The 22,885-nt window shown below is 37.9% G+C and overlaps 1 protein-coding gene across 3 annotated transcripts; it reads left to right on the forward strand.

The window, feature by feature from the left end:
- Positions 1-1,367: 1,367 nt before the first annotated feature.
- LOC149203879 (uncharacterized) lies at positions 1,368-20,917 on the forward strand. 3 transcript variants are annotated; one of them, XM_089400263.1, is made up of 7 exons: positions 1,368-1,627; positions 6,593-6,695; positions 6,879-6,923; positions 7,365-7,460; positions 7,758-7,854; positions 20,400-20,560; positions 20,681-20,917. In XM_089400263.1, the coding sequence occupies exons 1-6, from the start codon at positions 1,499-1,501 to the stop codon at positions 20,533-20,535; spliced, it is 606 nt and encodes a 201-aa protein (XP_089256389.1). In that variant the 5' UTR covers positions 1,368-1,498; the 3' UTR covers positions 20,536-20,560; positions 20,681-20,917. The 3 variants fall into 3 exon arrangements, with proteins under 3 accessions (XP_089256389.1, XP_089256390.1, XP_089256391.1); XM_089400264.1 differs by having other exon boundaries at positions 20,403-20,560; XM_089400265.1 differs by lacking the exon at positions 7,365-7,460 and having other exon boundaries at positions 20,681-20,916.
- The last annotated feature ends 1,968 nt before the right edge of the window (positions 20,918-22,885 follow it).

Consider the following 22,885-nt stretch of genomic DNA (forward strand, 5'->3'; position numbering starts at 1 on the left):
ACCTCCTTTGAAAAATAAAAAAATGTGACTCCTTTTTTTTACATGTACAAAAAATCTCAATCACATGCGCCCAACATTTTTTTTTAAATGTTACAACCCCAATTTCTTTTTTTCTTAAACACGGGTTTCAATACCCCTTGCTCTTAGCCTTCGAAATTTAGGCCTTTTGACTTTTGGCCACCACTCGACCTCTGGCACTTTCTTTGTAAATCGAGCTGCCACCAGGCCCGACTTCCATGGTAGTCAGTTCCCACTGAGTGCAACCACTCGCGTCCAGCCCGACCTGCACACCACGAGTTTCGTTGTGCCTCTGTGTTGCTGGATCTGTGGATCGGCCACCGCTCAGCCTTCTGGATAGGCTTTATCCATCAGAATTCTACCCAAACATCAGAATTTCACCCAGGCAAATTAATGCCTCAAAGTCACCATAGCAGGCACCGATTTAATGGGAGTAGCACAATGATTTTAATGCTACAAATCCACCACCCTTCGTCAATGGACGCAACTCACTCTGCAACCTCCACACTCATCGATCGACACCGACGATCCACCACTGCAACAGATCTCTCGAACATCAATTGAATAACAACATCCAGCCCTTCTTGGACATACATTAGCATGCAAACTCTACCACCACCGTCCTCCTTTTCGACCATGCAGTTCGGTTCTCCTCCCCAGTTCAATCGCTAGCGCTCGGCTCCGTCGCTTCAACAATTCCACGCGGTCGGCCACAGATTTCTCTCCAGCCTGTTGTTGCTTCTCTTCAACTGCTCGGCGCAACAGAGTCTTTGGCTCAATCACGTTTTAATCACTCACTGCTAAGCCACCACGATCTTCGATGGCAGCTATCCACAGATCCACAATCGACAGTCAATACACTGGTCAACGGAGCCACGCAACTCCTACATCCAAATGCGCGCTGATGGCCCGCGCTGAAGAAAATCGACTGGAGAGAAAGCTGAACAACGTAACTTTCTCTTTGGTAAAGGTGTTGGTCAACACCTAAAAGCACGTTTCCTGAGAAAAAAATGGGCGCTGATTAGATTAAACTTCAGAGAAAAAAAAAAAAAATTCCCGGTGCTCTGCCTCTTCACCCGACCTTCTTTGCACCACTCAGGTCCGCAATCATGCCCGCGACGCTCACCCAATCACCAAAGCACTTTGGCTTTACCTCACTCAACCTTGATGATATTATGTTTACGCCGTAAGGCGTTCCCCTCTGAAATCAACCTCCCAAAATGTCTTCGTGTCGTAATCGTAGCCGTTAGATCTAGTGTTAGACGATTGTAGAGAAATAAACCGTTGATTAAGAGGTTAAAGTTTTTTAGGGTTTAGAAAAAATCAGCAGAGGGCGCGGGTGTTGAGGGGGCGGCGGCGGACCTGCAGAGGCGGACCTGCATGCGGGTGTTGAGGGGGCGGCGGACCTGCAGAGGCGGACCTGCATGAGGGCCGCGTAGTCGTGCGTTGCCTCTGATGTTTCAGCTGCCTGGAGGAAGTAATGGAGTCTTTTATAAAGCTTTTTCATGTGGCTTGTAATCCTGACAGAGATTCTGGTCACCGGTTTGGGGTTCGCACCTGCTACAGAGGAGAAGGCGCTCCTCCAAAGCCACGCTACGACAGCAGCCGGGTAAGATTACAGACAGTTTCGTTTCTTTCTTGGTTTCTGGATTCGAATCGTAAAACTGTAATTGCTTTCATTTCCTCTGTAATTAGTGGTTGGTCAATCGCTCCGAAGAAAGAATGTTTGATTGAAGATCTGTGTGCCTCAACATTAATGACCAGTGGTTGGGTTCCTTGCATAAATACACTATTGCTATTGAGCTGTCATTACTATGTCTGATAGAGCTTATATATATTGTCAAGTTAGTATTTTAGTGAAGCCAGGGCTGTATATGAAGCCAGGGTTGTCAACTTGTTCTTCAAGTGGTTTCCCAAATCATTACAAAATCTGTTCAGCGTAGTCTTTAGCCCTTTTACAACCAGCCAATAGTGGTCTTTTTTGTTTGTTCATTCCAGCCTGTCCACCTGATTCACCTCACACAAATCTGAATCATGATCTTACCAGCTCCCTGGATTAATGCCAAGACTTTCCATTTTGTTGGCAGTTCTCACATATAGCCAAGCTGCTGTTAACAGTTCTTATGTAATGACATGTTGCTCTGGAATTTATAATTATAGAAACCAATTTCCCCAAAGTATGGAGAATTCTGTCGGACTATTTTATAGTGATGGAAACGATTTACAAATGTTGAACCGTATGCAGAACTCTGCCCTTTGCGCATATGGGGTATAATCTGAAAACACAAAAAGAACTTGGAAGCAAGTCATATATAGATTCAGGGCACTCTTGCAACAGCAATTTTCATTCACAAGCAAGAAGTTAAATCTAGTCATATGTGCAAGTATATGTCTAATATGTTGTGAAAAATTTACTATTAGTTCATGCTTAACTCCGAACTTGGCCATAGAAATTTGATTTAGTAAGCAAGTCTTGTTACTGTTATAGCAATTAATCATTATCGTTCTTAAATGGTTCGTTTTAGCCCTTGTGGAAAGAACTCTGTTGCTCTGCTCTGTAAGAGGGCTAAACCTCTCTCGTGTTATATAGACAGGAAGTATGTATATACCACATTTGGCATGTTCCAGAACTCAATCTTGGGTTTAATGCATTAAAATATAATACAAACTAGGGAGAATAAGATGGTAATATGTCATTGCAACCGTCCATCGTCCATTATTCTCATATGATCAAAGAAATTTGGTGAACAAAATTTTACAAAAAGAAATCCAAGAGACAGTTTTTATTAACACATTTGCAAAGATTTGTCCGTCATGGTCATCATGTTCTCAAATTCCTCAAAATCAATTCTACCATCTGAATTTCTGTCAAATCTTGAGATCATGATTTCACAATTCCCCAAATCTATGGACTCTAAAGTTGTTACAACGCGGTATTTTCTGGCATTCATGTAATACGCAGATAGTTGTGTATTGTTTGCAGGGCTTCAGATTTAATGATCTCTGCTTCTTTGTGATCTTCTTGTAATCGTGTGTTGTGGATGGACTAAAATCATTTCCTGTGAACAATTGATGGGCCACATTCATAATCAATGAACCAAATATGAAATAATCAGAATGATGTTATTTGATGTTAGAACCTCAGTATCGGTTAATATAAACAACAAAAGTTATAGTTCCTTAGCCAGAGATATCTTCGAGTAGAGTTGGGTCCATGACTAGCATCAAGCGATTCACATAGGTTCTATTATCAGTTTGGAGTCTGGACTACCCTCTTACATTTTTTATGTCAATCAAGTTATACCAGAGTTGGATACATCAACTTGTTCTCAATCGAACATTCTAGCTCAGACCATTTAGGACTAACTCTTTGCCATGCTCAAGTAAGACCTGGTAAGGTCTTTTTGGGACATGACTTAGCAGGCTGCAAGTCCTTGGTGATAATTGCTGGAAAAACTATAGGTCAGACCTGACAGAAGAGTCTAAGGAAGTCTGTGCTTTGTGATGCAGCTCCTCAAGTATTTTTCTTAAGGAACTTAAAAATGTCTGGTTGTAAATTTCTTCCCCTATCAGAAACAATGCCTGGGAGGTGTTTTCAGATCTCAAAACAATAACATACTTTTTATAAGCATGAAGGATACTAAAGAAAATAATTGGCAATTAAATAAAGTCTATTTTCTGGAGTCTCATGATCCATTATTCCAAATATTTAAGGTATAGGTTATAGTTCAAGTGTTGAAATATGGTTGAGTTGATATTTCTGATTTCAAGAATGTGTTGGGTTCCTTGCATAAATACACTATTGCTATTGAGTTGTCATTACTATGTCTGATAGAGCTTATATATATTGTCAAGTTAGTATTTTAGTGAAGCCATGGTTGTATCATTGATGTGCTACTAAGACCTGGTAAGGTCTTTTTGGGACATGACTTAGCAGGCTGGCCTTTTAGGACCAGAGCTCTACTAAGGGCTAAGCTTATATGATTGAAGCTCTACTTATATAAAACCTTTCAGGACCTGAAGTTCTACTTACATAGGACCTTTCAGGGCGTTTCTTTTGGCAAAGGGAAGTTTATTTTTGGAAAGCTCAGGAAAGACCCTTTAACACCAACCTGGTATAGTCCTTCTAAGACCAAAGCTCTGCTTAGATAAGACCTTTCGGGAGCTTTCTTTTTGCAAACGGAGTTTCAAGGAGACGAGGCACAGTGCAAGTCCTTGGTGATAATTGCTGGAAAAACTATAGGTCAGACCTGACACAAGAGTCTAAGGAAGTCTGTGCTTTGTGATGCAGCTCCTCAAGTATTTTTCTTAAGGAACTTAAAAATGTGTGGTTGTAAATTTCTTCCCCTATCAGAAACAATACCTGGGAGGTGTTTTCAGATCTCAAAACAATAACATACTTTTTATAAGCATGAAGGATACTAATGAAAATAATTGGCAATTAAATAAAGCCTATTTTCTGGAGTCTCATGATCCATTATTCCAAATATTTAAGCTATAGGTTATAGTTCAAGTGTTGAAATATGGTTGAGTTGATATTTCTGATTTCAAGAATGTGTTGGGTTCCTTGCATAAATACACTATTGCTATTGAGTTGTCATTACTATGTCTGATAGAGCTTATATATATTGTCAAGTTAATATTTTAGTGAAGCCAGGGTTGTATCATTGATGTGCTGCCATCGTTTCCAGTATGAATAACTACGAGTTGATATAACTGTAATTGCTTTACGCTATGGACAATAAAGAACTGAAACTTGTGTATGTATACCTGATATACACTATGCATTGCAGCATGTAGGAGGAATGGTAGTATCTTATATATTTCCTTCAGACACCCATATAGAAGTCCGTCCTCCCATCAGATAAAATGTACAGACATGACAATATCAATGTCTGTGTGATAGGAATATTCCCAGACAAATTGTTGTAAGTTAATATACATGTAACCAATTCAAACAACCAAGAATGAGAATTGAAATTCTGTAAGTTAATATGGAGTGACCAATTCATACAGCCAAGCACATTTTAGGAGACAAAAAGAACATTATATTATCCGTTCAATATAAGTAATAGTTACAAGCATCTCAAAAGAAATAACAAATAGACAACCCATTTTCCTTCCTACATAATTGCCAAACCATAATAATCAACCCAAAACATACATATTGTAGAAATATAGTTGCCTCTTAGTTGTATGTAGTTAATCCGAAATCAATATCCTCAACCATACTTTTACAACTTGCCAACTGGGATGCTAGGTCTCCAAGAACTGAAAGATCCATCCAAGGGTATTGAGACTCGAGAGAATGAAATTCCAGACAATGTCAATAGTGGTCTTTTTTGTTTGTTCATTCCAGCCTGTCCACCTGATTCACCTCACACAAATCTGAATCATGATCTTACCAGCTCCCTGGATTAATGCCAACACTTTCCATTTTGTTGGCAGTTCTCACATATAGCCAAGCTGCTGTTAACAGTTCTTATGTAATGACATGTTGCTCTATCTTGTGTATTTGCCTCTGTTTAGGAGAGTGGACTCTAAAGTTGTTACAACGCGATATTTTCTGGCATTCATGTAATACGCAGATAGTTGTGTATTGTTTGCAGGGCTTCAGATTTAACGATCTCTGCTTCTTTGTGATCTTCTTGTAATCATGTGTTGTTCTATCCATAAACAAAAATTTTCGTTCATTGCTCCTCAAAGTAAATTGCCAAAAGTTTTGTGTAATCACTTTAAATTATGAATGTAACATCAAAAGACATTGACAAATTTCTCTAAATTTCAGCATCTAACACGTTCAGAGTTTTTTCATTTACATTTAATCATATAGTAACCAAGGCACTATTGACATGTCATATGAGGTATGCCTCTAATAACTAGATATTTGCCTGAAAGGAGATATATTAGTCTTCAGATTTTGTTATCATTTGTCTTCCCCTTATTCTTGTTTTGGTAATATTTACATGTTTCTAAGATTCAAGTCTCTGCACTTTGCAGAAGGAAAAATGTATTATGTTGTACTATGCACGTTATTGTTAAGAATTATTGGTGAAAATAAATTTTCATGGCATTAGTGGAGTAATCACTCGCCCTCTTAGGGGATTGAAGAGCTTTCTCCCTTGTGGAACAAGTATAAGCATGAAGATATCTTTGTGTGGACCTCCTAAGGTACGGTGAGAATATGGCTTGCCTAATGAGCATGGAATTGCATATGAGGCTTGAGCCATGAGCTTTGCTAGCTCAAAATCAAAATCAAAATTCCTTTCAAATGGAAACAAATTCTGTTCCTTAGTAGTGTGTGTCCTAAGTCCTCAGGGGAGCAAGGGCAGCAAACGAACTTCTTTCTAAAGAACTAACAGCAGATGTGTCTAAGCAAGTTGAATTCTGCTATGTGATGAACTAGGATTTGGTGCCTATTGTATTGATGAAATTTTTGTGTTGAGGGTTACTTTTATTTCAGATCTTCTTTTCCCAGGTTTTTTATTAGGCAAAATGTTTGTTCTTTTAAAGTAGAAATATCATTATACAGGCTTTGCTTTTATCTTTAATGAGTCAATATTTTCTTGGGCAGAATTTGGCAAAAGAAATTGTAAGATCGAGGCAAGCTATTAAGTGCCTTTATGAGAACAGGGCACAGCTGAATTCGATATCTACGCACCTTGGAGAAAGTGGTGGTAATTTTTTCTTTACTACTTGTTCTCGGATCATCCTGCATGTAGTTTAATCTCTGTTCTGTTATTGAATTTGCAGTTGTTTCTCCCTACCTTTATCTGACAATATCCATTTTTTACTATGTGTCAAGCAGTTGCAAGCTAAATATGATATTAACTAATTTGTAGTTGCTGTTCAACTTTCAGCGTTGAAGGACATTTCTGGACGTTCTCTGTATTGCTTCATCTCTGGTAACAACCTTAATCTCCTTTCCGAGTTTTTGCTTCATTTCTATTTCATCCATGGACCATGATAGAAAAGCATCTTCCATCAATTGTACATTAGCCGCTGAGCAACTATAGAGTCTTACTTGAAAGCAGAAAGTGTTTTTCATGTATTTAACATTATGTATATTATAGAAGTAAAAGACGAATCTTTTATCATATTGTTCAAGTTCCTTTGGAGACAATGCTTAATAGTAAGTGGGTATTATGGTATACATTTTTATTTGCTGGGGCACCCACATTTGCCTAGGATTTTATAACATAAGAAAACCTTTAAATTCCTGCAAAACCTTCCTCTTGAGGATTAGATTGTGTGGATTATGTTGGGTTTTCTTCCCGCAAAGACTATTAATTTGCATAGCACTGTGCAGCTTATGTTGGTTACTCACACAGCAATGTTAAATACAGATACTTTGCCTTGGCCTACTCTGTTTTGTCACTGGGCAATTCAACTTTCAGCATTGAGGGACATTTCTAGGCGTTTTTTGTATTGCTTCATCTCCGGTAACAACCTTCATCTCCTTTCCGAGTTTTTGCTTCATTTCTATTTCATCCATGGACCATGATACAAAATCCTCTTCCATCAATTGTACATTAGCCACTGAGCAACTATAGAGTCTTATAAATTTCATTCAAAATTATTTCCCAATTGAAATGATTCAGTTATATATATGCTTTCTTGATAATTTAAACTTTATTCCTTTGTGTGGATTATGTTGGGTTTTCTTCCCGCAAAGACTATTAATTTGCATAGCACTGTGCAGCTTATGTTGGTTACTCACACAGTAATGTTAAATACAGATACTTTGCCTTTGCCTACCGTATTTTCTCACTGGGCCATTCAACTTTCAGCATTGAAGGACATTTTCTGGACGTTTCCTGTGTTTCTTCGTCTCCGGTAACAACCTTAATCTCCTTTCCGAATTTTTGCTTCATTTCTATTTCATCCATGGACCATGATAGAAAATCCTTTTCCATCAATTGTACATTGGCCACTGAGCAGCTACAGAGTCTTATAGATTTGATTCAAAATTATTTCCTAATTGAAATGATTTAGTTATATATATGCTTTCTTGATAATTTAAACTTTATTCCTTTCTGTTAAACTAATGCAAAGTGGTGCCATCGTGCCTGTCTTGTTTCTAGTGAACAAACTCTGGAAAATATTAGATACAAACTTCAATAGCTTTGCTTATGTCTGTCAGAATTCTTGAATAGTCATATCCCTATATTGATATTATATTCCACTTGGCATTTTTTTTGTCATGCACACATTAAGAAAGCGGGAAACAAATACATGCATGTACATTTACATTTAGAATGCATGCATAAATTGATTTATGGAACAATTTCACTTCTCTTTCCTTAGTTACGCCGTAAGGCGTTCCCTCTGAGAAAGACATCCCTAAGATGTGACGTGTGCGATCCTCAGCCATTGATTTTATGTGTTAGATGATTGGAGTGTTTTCTGCCGTTCATTTTATCTGTTTTTTCATAGAAAAAAATGGTTTTTCCATGGTAATGGGGCATGAAAGGCCAGGCCTGGCCTGCTGGCGATGAGACTCTTCTGCTGCCTTCGCAGAGACTGCCTGCTGGCGATGAGACTCTTCGCAGAGACTCTTCATGGCAGAGACTCTTCATGTCTTTCTTTGTCGACAGTTATATTATTTGGCCTCCATGATTTAGTGGATTAGTAGCTATTTAAGGTTCGACCCACAGCTATCAAACCCTCATCGTTTACATTTTCCTACTGTTTATTTAAGGTTCGACCCACAGCTATCAAACCCTCATCGTTTACGTTTTCCTCCAAGGTATGAACTCTCTATCCGGTCAATTTGAACAGAGTACTATTCTGTGTGCTTGAATGTGCTTGAAAACCCATCCCAGCCGCAGTTTAAAGTAGCGAGAAAAACCGGGTTACTTATATATTGTGTTTTATTTTGCATTCTCTTTTCAGTGGCTAGACTATGCATATGGTTATTTTCTGCTTTTGCATGTAAAATATGTGAATTGACATCTTCAAGCACTCATTTCAGCTGGAGTTTGATAGCACATCATTGTTACATTAAATTCTATTCAATGGCTAGGCTATGCATATGGTTATTTTCTGCTATTGCATGTATAACTTGTGAATTGACGTCTTCAAGCATGCATTTCAGCTGGAGGAGTTTGATAGCGCATCACTGTTAGGTTGAATCAAATAGCATTAACAATTTGAACTCTCTATCCGGTCAATTTGAACAGAGTACTATTATGAACTCTCTATCCGGTCAATTTGAACAGAGTACTATTCTGTGTGCTTGAATGTCGAGAACAGAGTACTATTCTAATTGCTGCCGATTTTCTGTGAATGATATTTACTTCACATCATTATCACCGATAACAATGCATAAATCCCAATCTATTAGCGTAGTTGTAGTTGTGGAAAACCCATCCCAGCTGCATTTTAAAGTAGCGAGAAAAACCGCATTACTTATATATTGTGTTTTATTTTGCATTCTCTTTTCAGTGGCTACACTATGCATATGGTTATTTTTTGCTTTTGCATGTAAAATATGTGAATTGACATCTTCAAGCACTCATTTCAGCTGGAGTTTGATAGCACATCATTGTTACATTGAATTCTATTCAATGGCTAGGCTATGCATATGGTTATTTTCTGCTATTGCATGTAAAACTTGTGAATTGACGTCTTCAAGCATGCATTTCAGCTGGAGGAGTTTGATAGCACATCACTGTTAGGTTGAATCAAATAGCATTAACAGTTTCATGATTTCTGTTGGCACCTATTGGCACCATACTACCATCTCCAAGTCTGCTTCAATCAGGCTTTGTTAACTTTGTCAGTGGTTTATCCTATGCTTTCTGCCAAATTTGTGCAACATTAAATATAAATCTAGGCTTCAACTTGGTGTTTTGAACTATGCTCTCAGGTTATTCAATCAGGCTTTGTTAACTTTGTCAGTGGTTTATCCTATGCTTTCTGCCAAATTTGTGCAACATTAAATATAAATCTAGGCTTCAACTTGCTGTTTTGAACTATGCTCTCAGGTTATTCAATCAGGCTTTGTTAACTTTGTCAGTGGTTTATCCTATGCTTTCTGCCAAATTTGTGCAACATTAAACATAAATCTAGGCTTCAACTTGGTGTTTTGAACTATGCTCTCAGGTTATTCAATCAGGCTTTGATGTGCATATATATATATTTCCCATGTAACGAAGTACAACCTTATATTCTACCTATACTCTCAATTACAGAGTATAAGTAGGGTAAAATGTTTTCAAATATGAAGGTCTTACAACAAGGTGGCTGGAAGTTCTTGTAACGAGATCCAATCTTGTTAACTTTGGAAGTAATTTGACTCATAAAATGTATTTATATATTTTACTTCTGAAATCACTATTTAAGTTTGCAAAGTTATACATATTCTATTATTAGTGTGCAAAGTCATGCATATTCTATCTGTAAATTTGAATTGATAACTTTTGAATGATGCAACATATTTTTTTAACCATCAAATTATATTAAAAGATGATATTAAACTACTTGTTCTCAGATCATCTTGCATGTAGTTCAATCTCTGTTTTGTTATTGAATTTCTCCCTACCTTTATCTGACAATATCCATTTTTTACTATATGTGAACCAGTTGCAAACTAATTTGTAGTTGCTGTTCAACTTTCAGCATTGAAGGACATTTCTGGACGTTCTCTGTATTGCTTCAACTCCGGTAACAACCTTAATCTCCTTTCCGAGTTTTTGCTTCATTTCTATTTCATCCATGGACCATGATAGAAAATCCTCTTCCATCAATTGTACATTAGCCACTCAGCAACTATAGAGTCTTACTTGAAAGAAGAAAGTGTTTTTCATATATTTAACATTATGTATATTATAGAGGTAAAAGATCAGTCTTTTATCATATTGTTCAAGTTCCTTTGGAGACAATGCTTAATAGTAAGTGGGTATTATGGTAAACATTTTTATTTGCTCGGGCACCCACATTTGCCTAGGATTTTATAACATAAGAAAACCTTTAAATCCCTACAAAAACCTTCCTCGCAAGGATTAGATTGTGTGGATTATGTTGGGTTTTCTTCTCGCAAAGACTATTAATTTGCATAGCACTGTGCAGCTTGTGTTGGTTACTCACACAACAATGTCAAATACAGATACTTTGCCTTGGCCTACTCTGTTTTGTCACTGGGCAATCCAACTTTCAGCATTGAGGGTCATTTCTGGGCATTTTCTGTATTGCTTCATCTCCGGTAACAACCTTAATCTCCTTTCCGAGTTTTTTCTTCATTTCTATTTCATCCATGGGCCATGATACAAAATCCTCTTCCATCAATTGTACATTAGCCACTGAGCAACTAAAGAGTCTTATAAATTTCATTCAAAATTGTTTTCCGATTGAAATGATTCAGTTATATATATGCTTTCTTGATAATTTAAAATTTATTCCTTTGTGTTAAACTAATGCAAAGTGGTGCCATCGTGGCTGTCTTGTTTTTAGTGAACAGACTCTAGAAAATCTTAGATACAAACTTCAATACCTTTGCTTATGTCTGTCTGAATTCTGGACTAGTCATATCCCTGTATTGATATTATATTCCACTTGGCATTTTTTTTGTCATCCACACATTAAGAAAGCGGAAAACAAATACATGCATGTACATTTACATTTAGAATGCATGCGGAGATTGATTTAGGACTTTGCGTGTGCTCTCTGCTCTATGTTCAAACAGTTTCGCTTCTCTTTCCTTAGTAGCTAGGATTTTCACTGCAAAAAAGAAAGTAAACGATTGTTTATCATCTTAGATTGCATATTTAGGAATTGTTTATGTACATCACGTGATCAACCTTAAAGGCAAACTTCTTAAGAAAGATCAACTGTAAAATACATTTCAATAAACATAAAAACGCTTTGGAACCTAACGCACACCATTTAGAAGTCTAGGCTAGAGACGTGTTCCGGCTTCGTAAAGCCTGGTAACTATCACTTTCATCGTAGGTTGGGTGATTCCTCCTCTTTGAAATGACAAGTGCCAGTACGGACTTGTGCTCCCACGTGTCGTCGAGTATATATTGGGAGACCACAGTAGGCTATATCCTTTATCCTTAGGAAGCCGTGTCTGCCGCCCTATCGATCGCAATGCACTGAACACAGCATTCGGGAAGATTGACTGCCGTACCATAAAAAGTATTTTGCAGTTTTGCGATTGGTTTGGTAATCCCCCTGTCTAGATATCCAGAGTAGTCACTTTCATTCCTTTTCGGACTCCTTAAAAGAAAAGGACCATCTGAGCACTTGTCACTTCAAGCTCGTTAAAAATCGAAGGCGACTAGAGTCATCTTTAGCTTTTTCTCGACTCTTAAAAAATGAAAAAGCAAATTGTGTCAAAGTGTCATAAAATTTATTTAAATCGGAATAACCTGGACCATCTGAGCACTTGTCACTTCAGGCTCGTTAAAAATCGAAGGCGACTAGAGTCATCTTTAGCTTTTTCTCGACTCTTAAAAAATGAAAAAGCAAATTGTGTCAAAGTGTCATAAAATTTATTTAAATCGGAATAACCTCACTGTTCCCTCGTTGGTCTTAGGGTAGGAAAATGGAGTCCACCAATCAAGGATTTCCCCATGGAGGAATCCTGCTCCCTTTTCCTCTAGGGGAGATGTTGGTGCACCTCATATGGCTACATTGACCCTTCCAGGGCTTGCAATTGGCCTGCCAATATGCTTTTTCTCGACCTCTGCCGTTCAAAACACCGTGATTCTTGAGCAATCAACTCAGCAACCAGATGATACTAGAGTTGCCCAAATCGAAGGCGACTAGAATCGTCTTTAGCTTTTTCTCGTCTCTTAAAAATTGAATAAGCAAGTTGTGTCAAAGTGTCATACAATTTATTCAAATCGGAATAACATCACTGCTCCCTCGTTGGTCTCAATTTGACAAAATGGAGTCCACCAATCAAGGATTTCCCCTTGGGGGAATCCTACTCCCTTTTCCTCTAGGGGAGATGTTGGTGTACCTCATATGGCTACATTGTCCCTTCCAGGGCTTACACTTCGTCTGCTGGTATGGCTTTTCTCGACCTCTGTCGTTCAAAACACCATGATTTTTGGGCAATCAAATCAGCAACCAGATGATACTAGAGTTACCCCCAAACCTTCTATTTCATTTGTTTCTCCCTCTCCTTCCTCTGCGCTTCGTGGAAGTATGCTTAAAAAAAAATGAACGTATAAAAGTTGTTGTAATAAATATTTTTCTTCATTATGTTTACAAGCTTAGATGCCCAATCATTTAGAAAAAAACTGAACATGCTTCTTTCAACATTTTTGTGTTTTGTTTTGTACCAGAAAATGACATCAAACCTCACTGAAAATGCAATTTCCTCAATGTTATCTGGATCAACTCATATTCAACCATACCTACAAATTGCTGAACTTGAGCCAATACAATCAATGCAAAATTCAACTCCACGATATCGTACTGCAATTTCAGACGGAACACATAAGAAACACATCATGCTTCCAAAAGATTTCAATGATCTCGTAGCAACAGGCTTGCTACAAAAGGGTTCTATTATAAATGTTAAAAGTTGGACTACCTCAGCTATTGGTCCTTCAACGTAAGTTTGTTATAAATTTCTTATTTCAAATTTAACATTTTTTTACTTATAACACAACCGCTTCTAACAGTTATTCCTTTGACTCTCATTTGTCGTGTAGGTCTATAAAGCTAGTAGACTTTGAAATATCTGCTTCATATGCACCCTTAATTGGCAATCCAAAAACTATGAGTGTCCCCATCACATCTGATGAAAACTCTCCATCCTCATCGGATCCACATCCTCCATCAAAAAGGCACTGCCCTCTTCCAACTACTCCAACCCCGTCCGTTCAACTGGTTCAAATTCCCATCAAATCGTTAAACCCTTACCACTCAAACTGGTGCATAAAAGGATACGTCCAAAGGAAAACAGCTCTTCGACAGTTTCAGAATCAATACGGACCCGGTAAAGTGTTTGGTTTTGACCTGTTCGATACAGAGGGTGGAGAAATACATATTACATGTTTCAACAATGTCGCAGATTATTTTTTCGACAAAATCCAAAATGGAAATGTCTACATTGTTTCTAAAGGGAATGTGAAAATGGCTAATAAGCAATAAAACCACTTGAACAATGACTGGGAAATTTTGTTGAATGCAACATCTACCATAGAACATGTTGTCAGTGAAAAAAAACATAATCCAACAGTGCGATTCAGTATAAAATCAATTGATGATATCAGAACAACAAACGTCAACTCCATTGTTGATATTCTTGGTGTTGTCACAGACATTTCCAGTGTATGCACTATACGTAGAAAAGATGGCTCTGAAGTCAATAAACAAACAGTACAGCTTCGAGACATGTCAGGGTATAGCATAGATGCAATCTTTTGGGGAGATAATTTTAATGCCGTTTCACAAGAAATCTCCTCCCTATGTGCTACAGGAAAAAACCCCATCATTGCAATCAAATCTGCACGTGTTGGGGAATTTAATGGAAAAAATATCGGCACTACAACGAGATCCATTGTTCTTGTAGATCCTGACATTGAAGAGGCCCATGCGCTAAAGTCGTGGTTTAAAAAAGAAGGCTCGACTGCTGCTTCTACATCTTTGACAACAAGCTCTCCTTTTTGCCACCAACAAAAAAAAATAACAATTGCTGACATTTACATTATGGATTCCTTAGAGAAACCAACATTTTTCCAATTAAAGGGCACAATAACAAAAATTGGTATGGATAGTTTTTACTACATTTCTTGCCCGTCGATTGTTGGTGGGAAAAAATGCATGAAAAAACTTATTCCACAAAATACAGGGGTGTGGTTCTGTCCAAAATGCAACGCTGAAGTAAGCGGCTGTGATTACAGATACTTACTGAAAATCGACATACAAGATCACACTGGTGAATTGGCTTCAACTGTTGCTTTCAAAGACGCGGGCTCTACAATTCTTGGAAATAATGCCAAAGACTTCTATCTATTATCTTCAGATCCAGAACTAATCAAGGAAATTGTCTCTAGAGCTCTATGGACAGATCATATCTTCACACTATCAGTGAAGACAGAAACTTTTAAAGAAGTCCCACGATTGAAATGCGTTATCATAAAAGAAGAAAAACTGCATTTCATGACAGAATGCAAAAACATCCTTCGAGAAATTCAGAGCATCTCGACATTGTAGATAAATATTGCAGAATGTGTTCCTTGCTTTTTGGCAATTCCTATTGTCCAATTTTATAAATACAACTTTACAAGATATATTGTTGCATGTCTTCTTATGAAATTTTCTTATATACCATTGAAATAAATATTTGTTCTCCATTGTATCTAGCATTATGTTAGTAGACAAAATCACATTTTTTTTCCTTTTATCAGCTTTACACATGAAACTACCTACATGTATGCAGAAAAAATACTAATACGTTCTTTCAAAAACATTTCTCAAATAAAAAAATTCACATGGCACTGTTCAAAACTTAGATTTTTTTCCCCTTCTTTCGCTTTCGCTTGCATTTTTTACCATTCTTTCGCTTTCATACAATAACATGGTTGTTGTCTCCAAATAACATTCTTCTTTTCCCCTCCCTTGCTTATAGGTACCATAAATTTTGCGAATGGCTTCTTCTTCTAATAATGAACGTGCTCGAAGATACTATGCAACAAATAAAGAACGAATAAATGCACGGCGCCGTGAGCTTTACCAAGCAAAAAAAAACATCATAGAATGTCAAAAACACAAAAAACAAAAGGGTGACCAACCTTCCTCGTCTGAAATGGCCCACCCTGAAAACAATCCTCCCTTGCAATTATCAGACTCTTTATCTTCTCAGCAAACCTCTCAAACAAATACATCCATGCCTCATTGCCCTAACCCCTACTTTGCACATGCTTTCAGCAATGTTTATACTGATCAAGCACATCGAGATTTCCGTTCAAAGCTTGATAAACTTCCACCTAAATGCCCATGCTCCATTTGTCTTGAATCATATCCTGGAATACATATCCACAATTCCAACCACATGTATTGCTGCTCCAGATGCACCTCTGAAACAAAGGGTCATCGCTTCTCATTATCAAACAACATGGACCCTTGCCCTCAACCAGCTGCCCTTACGTCTCTTTCACAAATAGAAGAAATGCTCATTGCTAGGGTTAATCCTATACTGCAAGTAACACATGCACATGGTGGCCAGTATAAATACAGTGGCCACACAATTTGTTTTCCTCAAGACATAACAAAAATCGCAAACATGTTGCCACGACGTGTTGAGCACTTGGACATCCTAATTGTCACGCGTCATAGTAATGACCATAAGGTTTATGATTTCATTGTCAGTAGACATCGCGTTCTCGCTACATTGGAATACAAATTGGCTAATGACCCATACTATAAGAATGTTCGTATTGATTCCAATGCACTGGCGTCCTTACCAGCAATCCCCACCGATGTCTCCTCCTCCCTTCACCATTCCAATACTACAGAAACCACTGTTCGCCTTCCACTTGAACCACCCCATGAGCTCACCGAAGATTTCACAGACCCATCCACTGGCCAAACATCATCGTTCGTACCCATCATACCCAATACAAATACAAAAATCCAAGAAATCTGCCATTATTTGCATGCTTACAACCACCAATCTGATACTACAATTGAGTGGCCAACAATTGGTTTATCGCCAGTCAATGAATACAACACAGAAGGTCTACTCTTTATGGCTTTCCCTGCCCTTTTCCCGACAGGCGCTGCAATGCCAAATCAGCCAAGAATGAAAGCTATGCAGTTACATGAATATGCACTTCATCTCATACGTTACTACGATAACAGATTTGGAAGCCACCCACGCTTTCGTTATTACATATATAATCTCATGATGCGGCATCGCAGTCAAGCAACAACGTCGATTTTTGTGAAAAAAAACATCACAGATAACTTTCCAATATCTATTCAAGATCTGAACATTCGATTAGAACAATTTCCAGATGAGCAATTGGCAGAGCAAGTCATGCGATTCGGTAGCTCTTTACGTGGAACAAGGTCATTTTGGCACAAAGCTAAAAATGAACTAATGGACATGATATCTCAACTCGGTTGCCCGACGTTCTTCTTCACATTGAGTGCAGCTGATACAAAATGGCCTGATCTTCATGCAGTCATGCCCGGATGTCTTCCTACTGATATTGGAAAACAACAAAAGTGGAGAAATGATAACATTATCTCTAACCCACATTTAACATCACTATATATGCACCATAGATTCACAGCATTTCGTGAGATTATCTTGGAGAAACACTTGAATACAAAAGATTACTGGTACAGGTACGCATTCTACCGCATTTTTTTTCCTCCAAGAACTCTAAACAACATTCCTTACCTATTGCAAAATTATCTTACAAAAACGCATACTTGTTAGGTATGAATGGCAACATAGGGGATCTGCGCACATCCATGGTTTCCTTTGGATAGAAAATGCACCTGATATGGAGAATCTCAACTGGGAAGACACAGAAGCAGTCGATGTTGCAAGGCAGTTCTTCGACAAATATATTTCCGCTTGGAACCCTCGTGCTCCTTCGAATTCAAACCAACCAAATGCTTGGACAAATCCCGAAGACCCTTGCCTGTTGTCCACACCGCAAATCTTCAGAACCAATCCTTTCAGTGACTATGAACAGCTCGTCAATTGTGTTGAACGTCACACAAAATGCTCAGAAAGCACGTGCCTAAGAAAAAATGGATCCTCACTCCAATGTCCTTATAAAGCACCGTGGGAATTACATCCAAAATCGGCCTTATTCCTTGATTCCAATGGCCAAAAAACATACACCCCTGCTCGGAACGACGATCGACTCAATAGCCATAACCCTACCATCCTATCTAATTGGCGTGCAAATGTTGACTGCCAACCAGTACTCTCCATACACGCTGTACAAAAATATATCGCCAAATATGCATCCAAAGCAGAAAAAAAATCCGAAAGCTTCCACGACATGCTACGTAGAATTGTCCTGGCTTCACCCATTGTTGACCCAGCAACATCCGCATTTCGAAAATTTCTTGCAGAAACCCTTGTTGATCGTGACATTGGAGCACAAGAAACCTGCCATATGCTGCAAAAATTACCGTTAACATTATGTAGTCAGCCATTCATTTCTTTAAATGTAAACCAAAAAATTCTTATGCGCCTTCCACAAACGGACACCACCTCCACTACATCCCCGCACTTCATAGATACATATATCCAGCGCCCTTCTACCCTAGAGTCCACATCACTAATAGAGTTGGCAAGATCCTGGTCATATGATCCTCGTCGCAGAACAAACAAATGGAAACAAAGGCCTACAAAAGCAATTGTTCCGGTCATACCATGTTACTCCTCCATACCATCCACAACAAAACCTTGCTATGCTGACTTTTGCAGGGTTGAACTTATGCTATACAAACCTTTTCGCCGTATCGTACAAGATATAGGAGATTCTGCTGCAGAATTCATCGCAAATTGCAAGCATTTCGCCCATTCTACAATCCTTGGCATCAACGCCGCACACTATCTGATATTGAATCTGTCACAAATGATACCTCAACTATGAATGAAGCCAATCCAACAGACACCATGGAAATAAATGAATGGGAATTACTTTCCCAATTACACCCTACAAATGAGCTTCTCATAAACGACCTTGACATGCTTGGTCTTCGTGGCTTTGATGACACCCATAACTGGAATCATACCACTATCCCATTGGATCTACAAAATAATGCAATACAATTCATTGAGAATAGCCGCTCCATCCACCGCATTCTTCAAACACATCAACATACCCTGCCGACCCTTACTACATTATCTCCAATGCAAAGAAAAGCTCTAAATATTATTCTTAATCATTTTGCTAGGAAGGATTATTTACCTGCTCTCAGAATGATAATACAAGGCACTGCTGGTACGGGAAAATCCCTCCTTATTAATTGCATCAAAGATATGCTCATAGGCCTTGCAAGCCTGGGACCTTCACCGATCATGCTCCTCGCCCCTACAGGGGTTGCTGCCTTCAACATACAAGCATCGACAATCCATTCTGCTTTGCACCTTCCTATAAAGGATCTTATGCCGTTAGAAAGTAGTGCTCTTGCAAAATTCCAAGAAGAACTCAGACATATAAGATACATACTAATCGATGAAATGAGCTTCATTGGGCAAAAGCTTCTCAGCCATATTGATGAACGTCTTCGCGAGGCATTTCCCCACCAAAGAAACACTCCTTTCGGTGGTTGTTCCATAATATTGGTTGGTGATCTCGGTCAGCTACCACCCGTCAAAGACATACCTCTATATGCAGGGACGAGCCACGGAAGCGCACTGTGGAACACCTTCAACACAGTCATCACATTAGACACAATATTTCGTCAACAAGGCGACGACATCGCCCAGGTTACTTTCAGGAACATTCTCCAGAACATTAGAGATGCAAATCCAACAATCGACGACTACAACGTACTCATGTCGCGCACAGATTCCTTTTTATCAGAAGAAGAAATATGTTCATTCCATGATTCCATGCATCTATTTCCAACAAATGCTCAAACAACGGTCCATAATAAGCAAATGATGAAATCTATAAACACTCCTATTGCACGATCCATTGCTGAAGATGACAACACATATTCCAGTCTTTCCTCTGAAGATGAGCAACTTGAGCGAATTGTATTGCTATGCAATGGCGAAAAAGTTATGTTGACTTCCAACCTTTGGGTTTCAGCCGGTCTTGTTAATGGTTCCCTTGGAAAAATTGTAACCATCTTTTACAAAGAATCAACTGCACCACCACAAATTCCAACATTTGTTGACGTAGATTTCCCCAAGTACATTGGGCCTCCTTGGGATGAAAGAAACCCCACTCACTTGCCTATTCCAGCAGTAAAAAGAAATGGTCGTGCACAAATTCCACTGAAGATGGCTTGGGCTTTAACCATACATAAATCTCAAGGTATGACCCTTCCAAAAGCAACAATTGACATTGGAAAAACAGAACGTCAAGGTCTCACATTCACAGCTATTTCAAGAGTGCCTTCTCTACAAGATCTTCGGATTAACCCCGCATTCAGTTTCGATCGTTACAGTAAAATGAAGGACAACAAAAACATTGCTCGCAGAAAACACGCAGAAGAAATTCTCCGTTCAATGCCGCCTCCAGAGAATCTGCTCCAACCCGTACTTTGACATCACCAAAAGGTTTCCTCCATTTATTTAACTCATTCTATTTCATAACATACTTTTCATATCTTTCAACAACAACAAACTTTAATCAATATTAGTAAAGAAACAAATACTAGAATGTCTTTATATTGTCTGTACATCTCATTCTAACCTTTTCTTTCTTTTGCAGCAGGCCACATGGGCTCAGAAATAACATACCTGCACAACTACATGTAGATTGGCAAGCAAAAAATCTGCATCTCCAGCTGTGCATTGACCTCCAATGGTGTTCAATATGCCGTTATTCACCATGCATCTTCCACTAACAATATATGGATCCCCATAGCAAAGGTAACTTCATTACCATTCATTCCAGATTCATTTTAACACAACTCACCTGCAGAGTATTACTAATAAATTTCTGCAACTGATTTACATATTACTAATTCTAACAGAATATAAATTTTGCAGGTCCATTGCTGCTTCGCTGCCTCCACCATGTTTTCGTACAACTTCAAATATGGAATGACAAGCACAATGTTCTTTAGACTATTATATTCCTTCTCGAACCTCTTTTGTTACAATTCACTGTTTGTATTTTCCATGTCAAACTTGAAAAAGGATGTTTCAAGATCAAATACCGTTTTCATTGTTTGTTTCCTCACAACTTTTTGTGTTTTCCATTTCAATCTTTAAAAAGGATGTTACAACACACTTTGTATTTTCCATTTCAAACTTTAAAAAGGATGTTACAATACACTATTTGTATTTTCCATTTCACGCTTAAAAAAGGATGTTTCAACATCAAATACCATTTTGATAGTTCATGTCCTCACAACTATTTGTGTTTCCCGTTTCAAACTTAAAAAGGGATGTTTTGAGATCAATGCCATTTTGATAGTTTATGTCCTCACAACCATTTCATTGTCAATGGGTTTTAACATATTTTGTTTACAAAATCAATTGACTTTAGTGATTATAATTCATGTTTTCAATATATCTTCATATTAATTTAATTTTCAATTTGAATAATGGTTTCTTAAATAGCCCTTTCCAAATCAATATGGTTGCCCGGTTGTTGTTCGCATATTAATTTAATTTCCCATTTGAATAATGATTTCTTAAATAGCCCTTTCCAAATCAATATGGTTGCCCAGTTGTCGTTCGCATGGATTCATTTATTTATCTTCACCTTTAACTCCACAATTTTTCCAACAACAAACAAAGGTCTCTAAACATGTTCAATACATATTTATGGCTGCTTGAATTCCATTTCAGCGGTTTTAGGCATCGCTCCCTCAAATTAAAGCTCGAATTCATCGACCCTTGCTTCCAAAAAAGCCCGCAAAAGCCTATTCACGTTTCAATATTCTTCCACACACTATGCCTTACGGCGTTTCCTTTGCAACACTAGGTGCAAATGCTAGTAAAAATGGGAGGACACATGATATATTCAACACATTGAGTAACTCTAAGGTGAGGCTGGAGACTCCTTATTGCAAAAAGCTTTATAATCTTTTCATTGACAATCAGGAATATATAGTTGTCAATCAGTGATATATAGTTTACAAGCAAATAGGGAGATTAGAACAACCACCTAGAAAATAGGGACAAATTCCTAATCTAAATCTACTAGGTAACTAATGAATTGACTCACTTCTAGATTACATTTCTCCAATAACTTTAACATAATGTTTAACAAGGAGCCCGTCAAAAATGACGGTGAAAATAGATTCAGCGCCATCAACCTCTCCAAAGACAAATCCTGATCCCTGACAAGAAGCCTCAGAAGCTGCCAGGCTCCATAATCTGGACTTCCATGCCTTCCGTAGTACAGTCGTGGGAAAAAGTGGTAAAGTATGGATGTGATGTAGAATTTGCGGAGAACTTGAAGCCTCACATCCAAGCAATCTTTCAAACGAATGGAATTAAATTTTCACACAACTTGAATAAAATATGTGTGTAGCTAAGAACTTCGCTAAAACGTTTTGTAATAATAATGATATTAATTTTAAGTTTACGGCCAAGTCAGTCAAGTCAGAGTCAAGTGGGAAAATATAAATGTAATCTGAAATTTGGTCAGAATTTATTGAAACCTTGCAACAAAGGTAATTTTTCAAATGAATGGAATTAAATCTCAGGTAACTTACATAAGATGGGTGAGTAGGTAAGAATTTCGTTGAAACTTTCTGTAATAATAATGATTCAATTTTACAGTCATGCCCAAGTCAATCAAGTCAGACATCAAATGTGAAAATATAAATGTGATGTGGAATCGGTGGAGAACATCTTGAAGCCTCACATCCAGCGAAATTTTCAAACGAATGGAATTAAATTTTCACATGACCTACATTAAATGGGTGAGTAGGTAAGAACTTAGCTGAAAAGTTTTGCGATAGTAATGTTCAATTTTAAAGTCGCAACTAAATCAACAGACTTTTATGAGATTTTGTTATGAGATTCTTTCAAATAATTTATTTCTAAGTAGCGATTTGACCACAAACGTCGATAAAATCAGATTTAAAATTTAAGGTGTTGTAAAGCTATTTATATTCAACAGTCCACACATCAACATATTGGTCTGTTAGAGGAGATTTAGAGCTAGTAGTGTGTGGAACAGACATTATCGAAAAATAAACAATTGTGCTCCTCTGAAATGAATCAACACGGTGGTTC

The sequence above is a fragment of the Pinus tabuliformis genome, chromosome 2_1, assembly GCF_031772625.1.
Source record: "Pinus tabuliformis cultivar Carrire ecotype Pingquan chromosome 2_1, CPIR1, whole genome shotgun sequence".
In the NCBI taxonomy this organism is placed as follows: domain Eukaryota; kingdom Viridiplantae; phylum Streptophyta; class Pinopsida; order Pinales; family Pinaceae; genus Pinus; species Pinus tabuliformis.

Bases quoted from the DNA above. Each gene is read 5' to 3' on its own strand.
- LOC149203879 (XM_089400263.1), top strand. From the start codon at position 1,499: ATGGAGTCTTTTATAAAGCTTTTTCATGTGGCTTGTAATCCTGACAGA. The intron at 1,628-6,592 runs GTAAGATTACAG...TTTCTTGGGCAG, and splicing joins CACGCTACGACAGCAGCCGG to AATTTGGCAAAAGAAATTGT. The intron at 6,696-6,878 runs GTAATTTTTTCT...TTCAACTTTCAG, and splicing joins GCACCTTGGAGAAAGTGGTG to CGTTGAAGGACATTTCTGGA.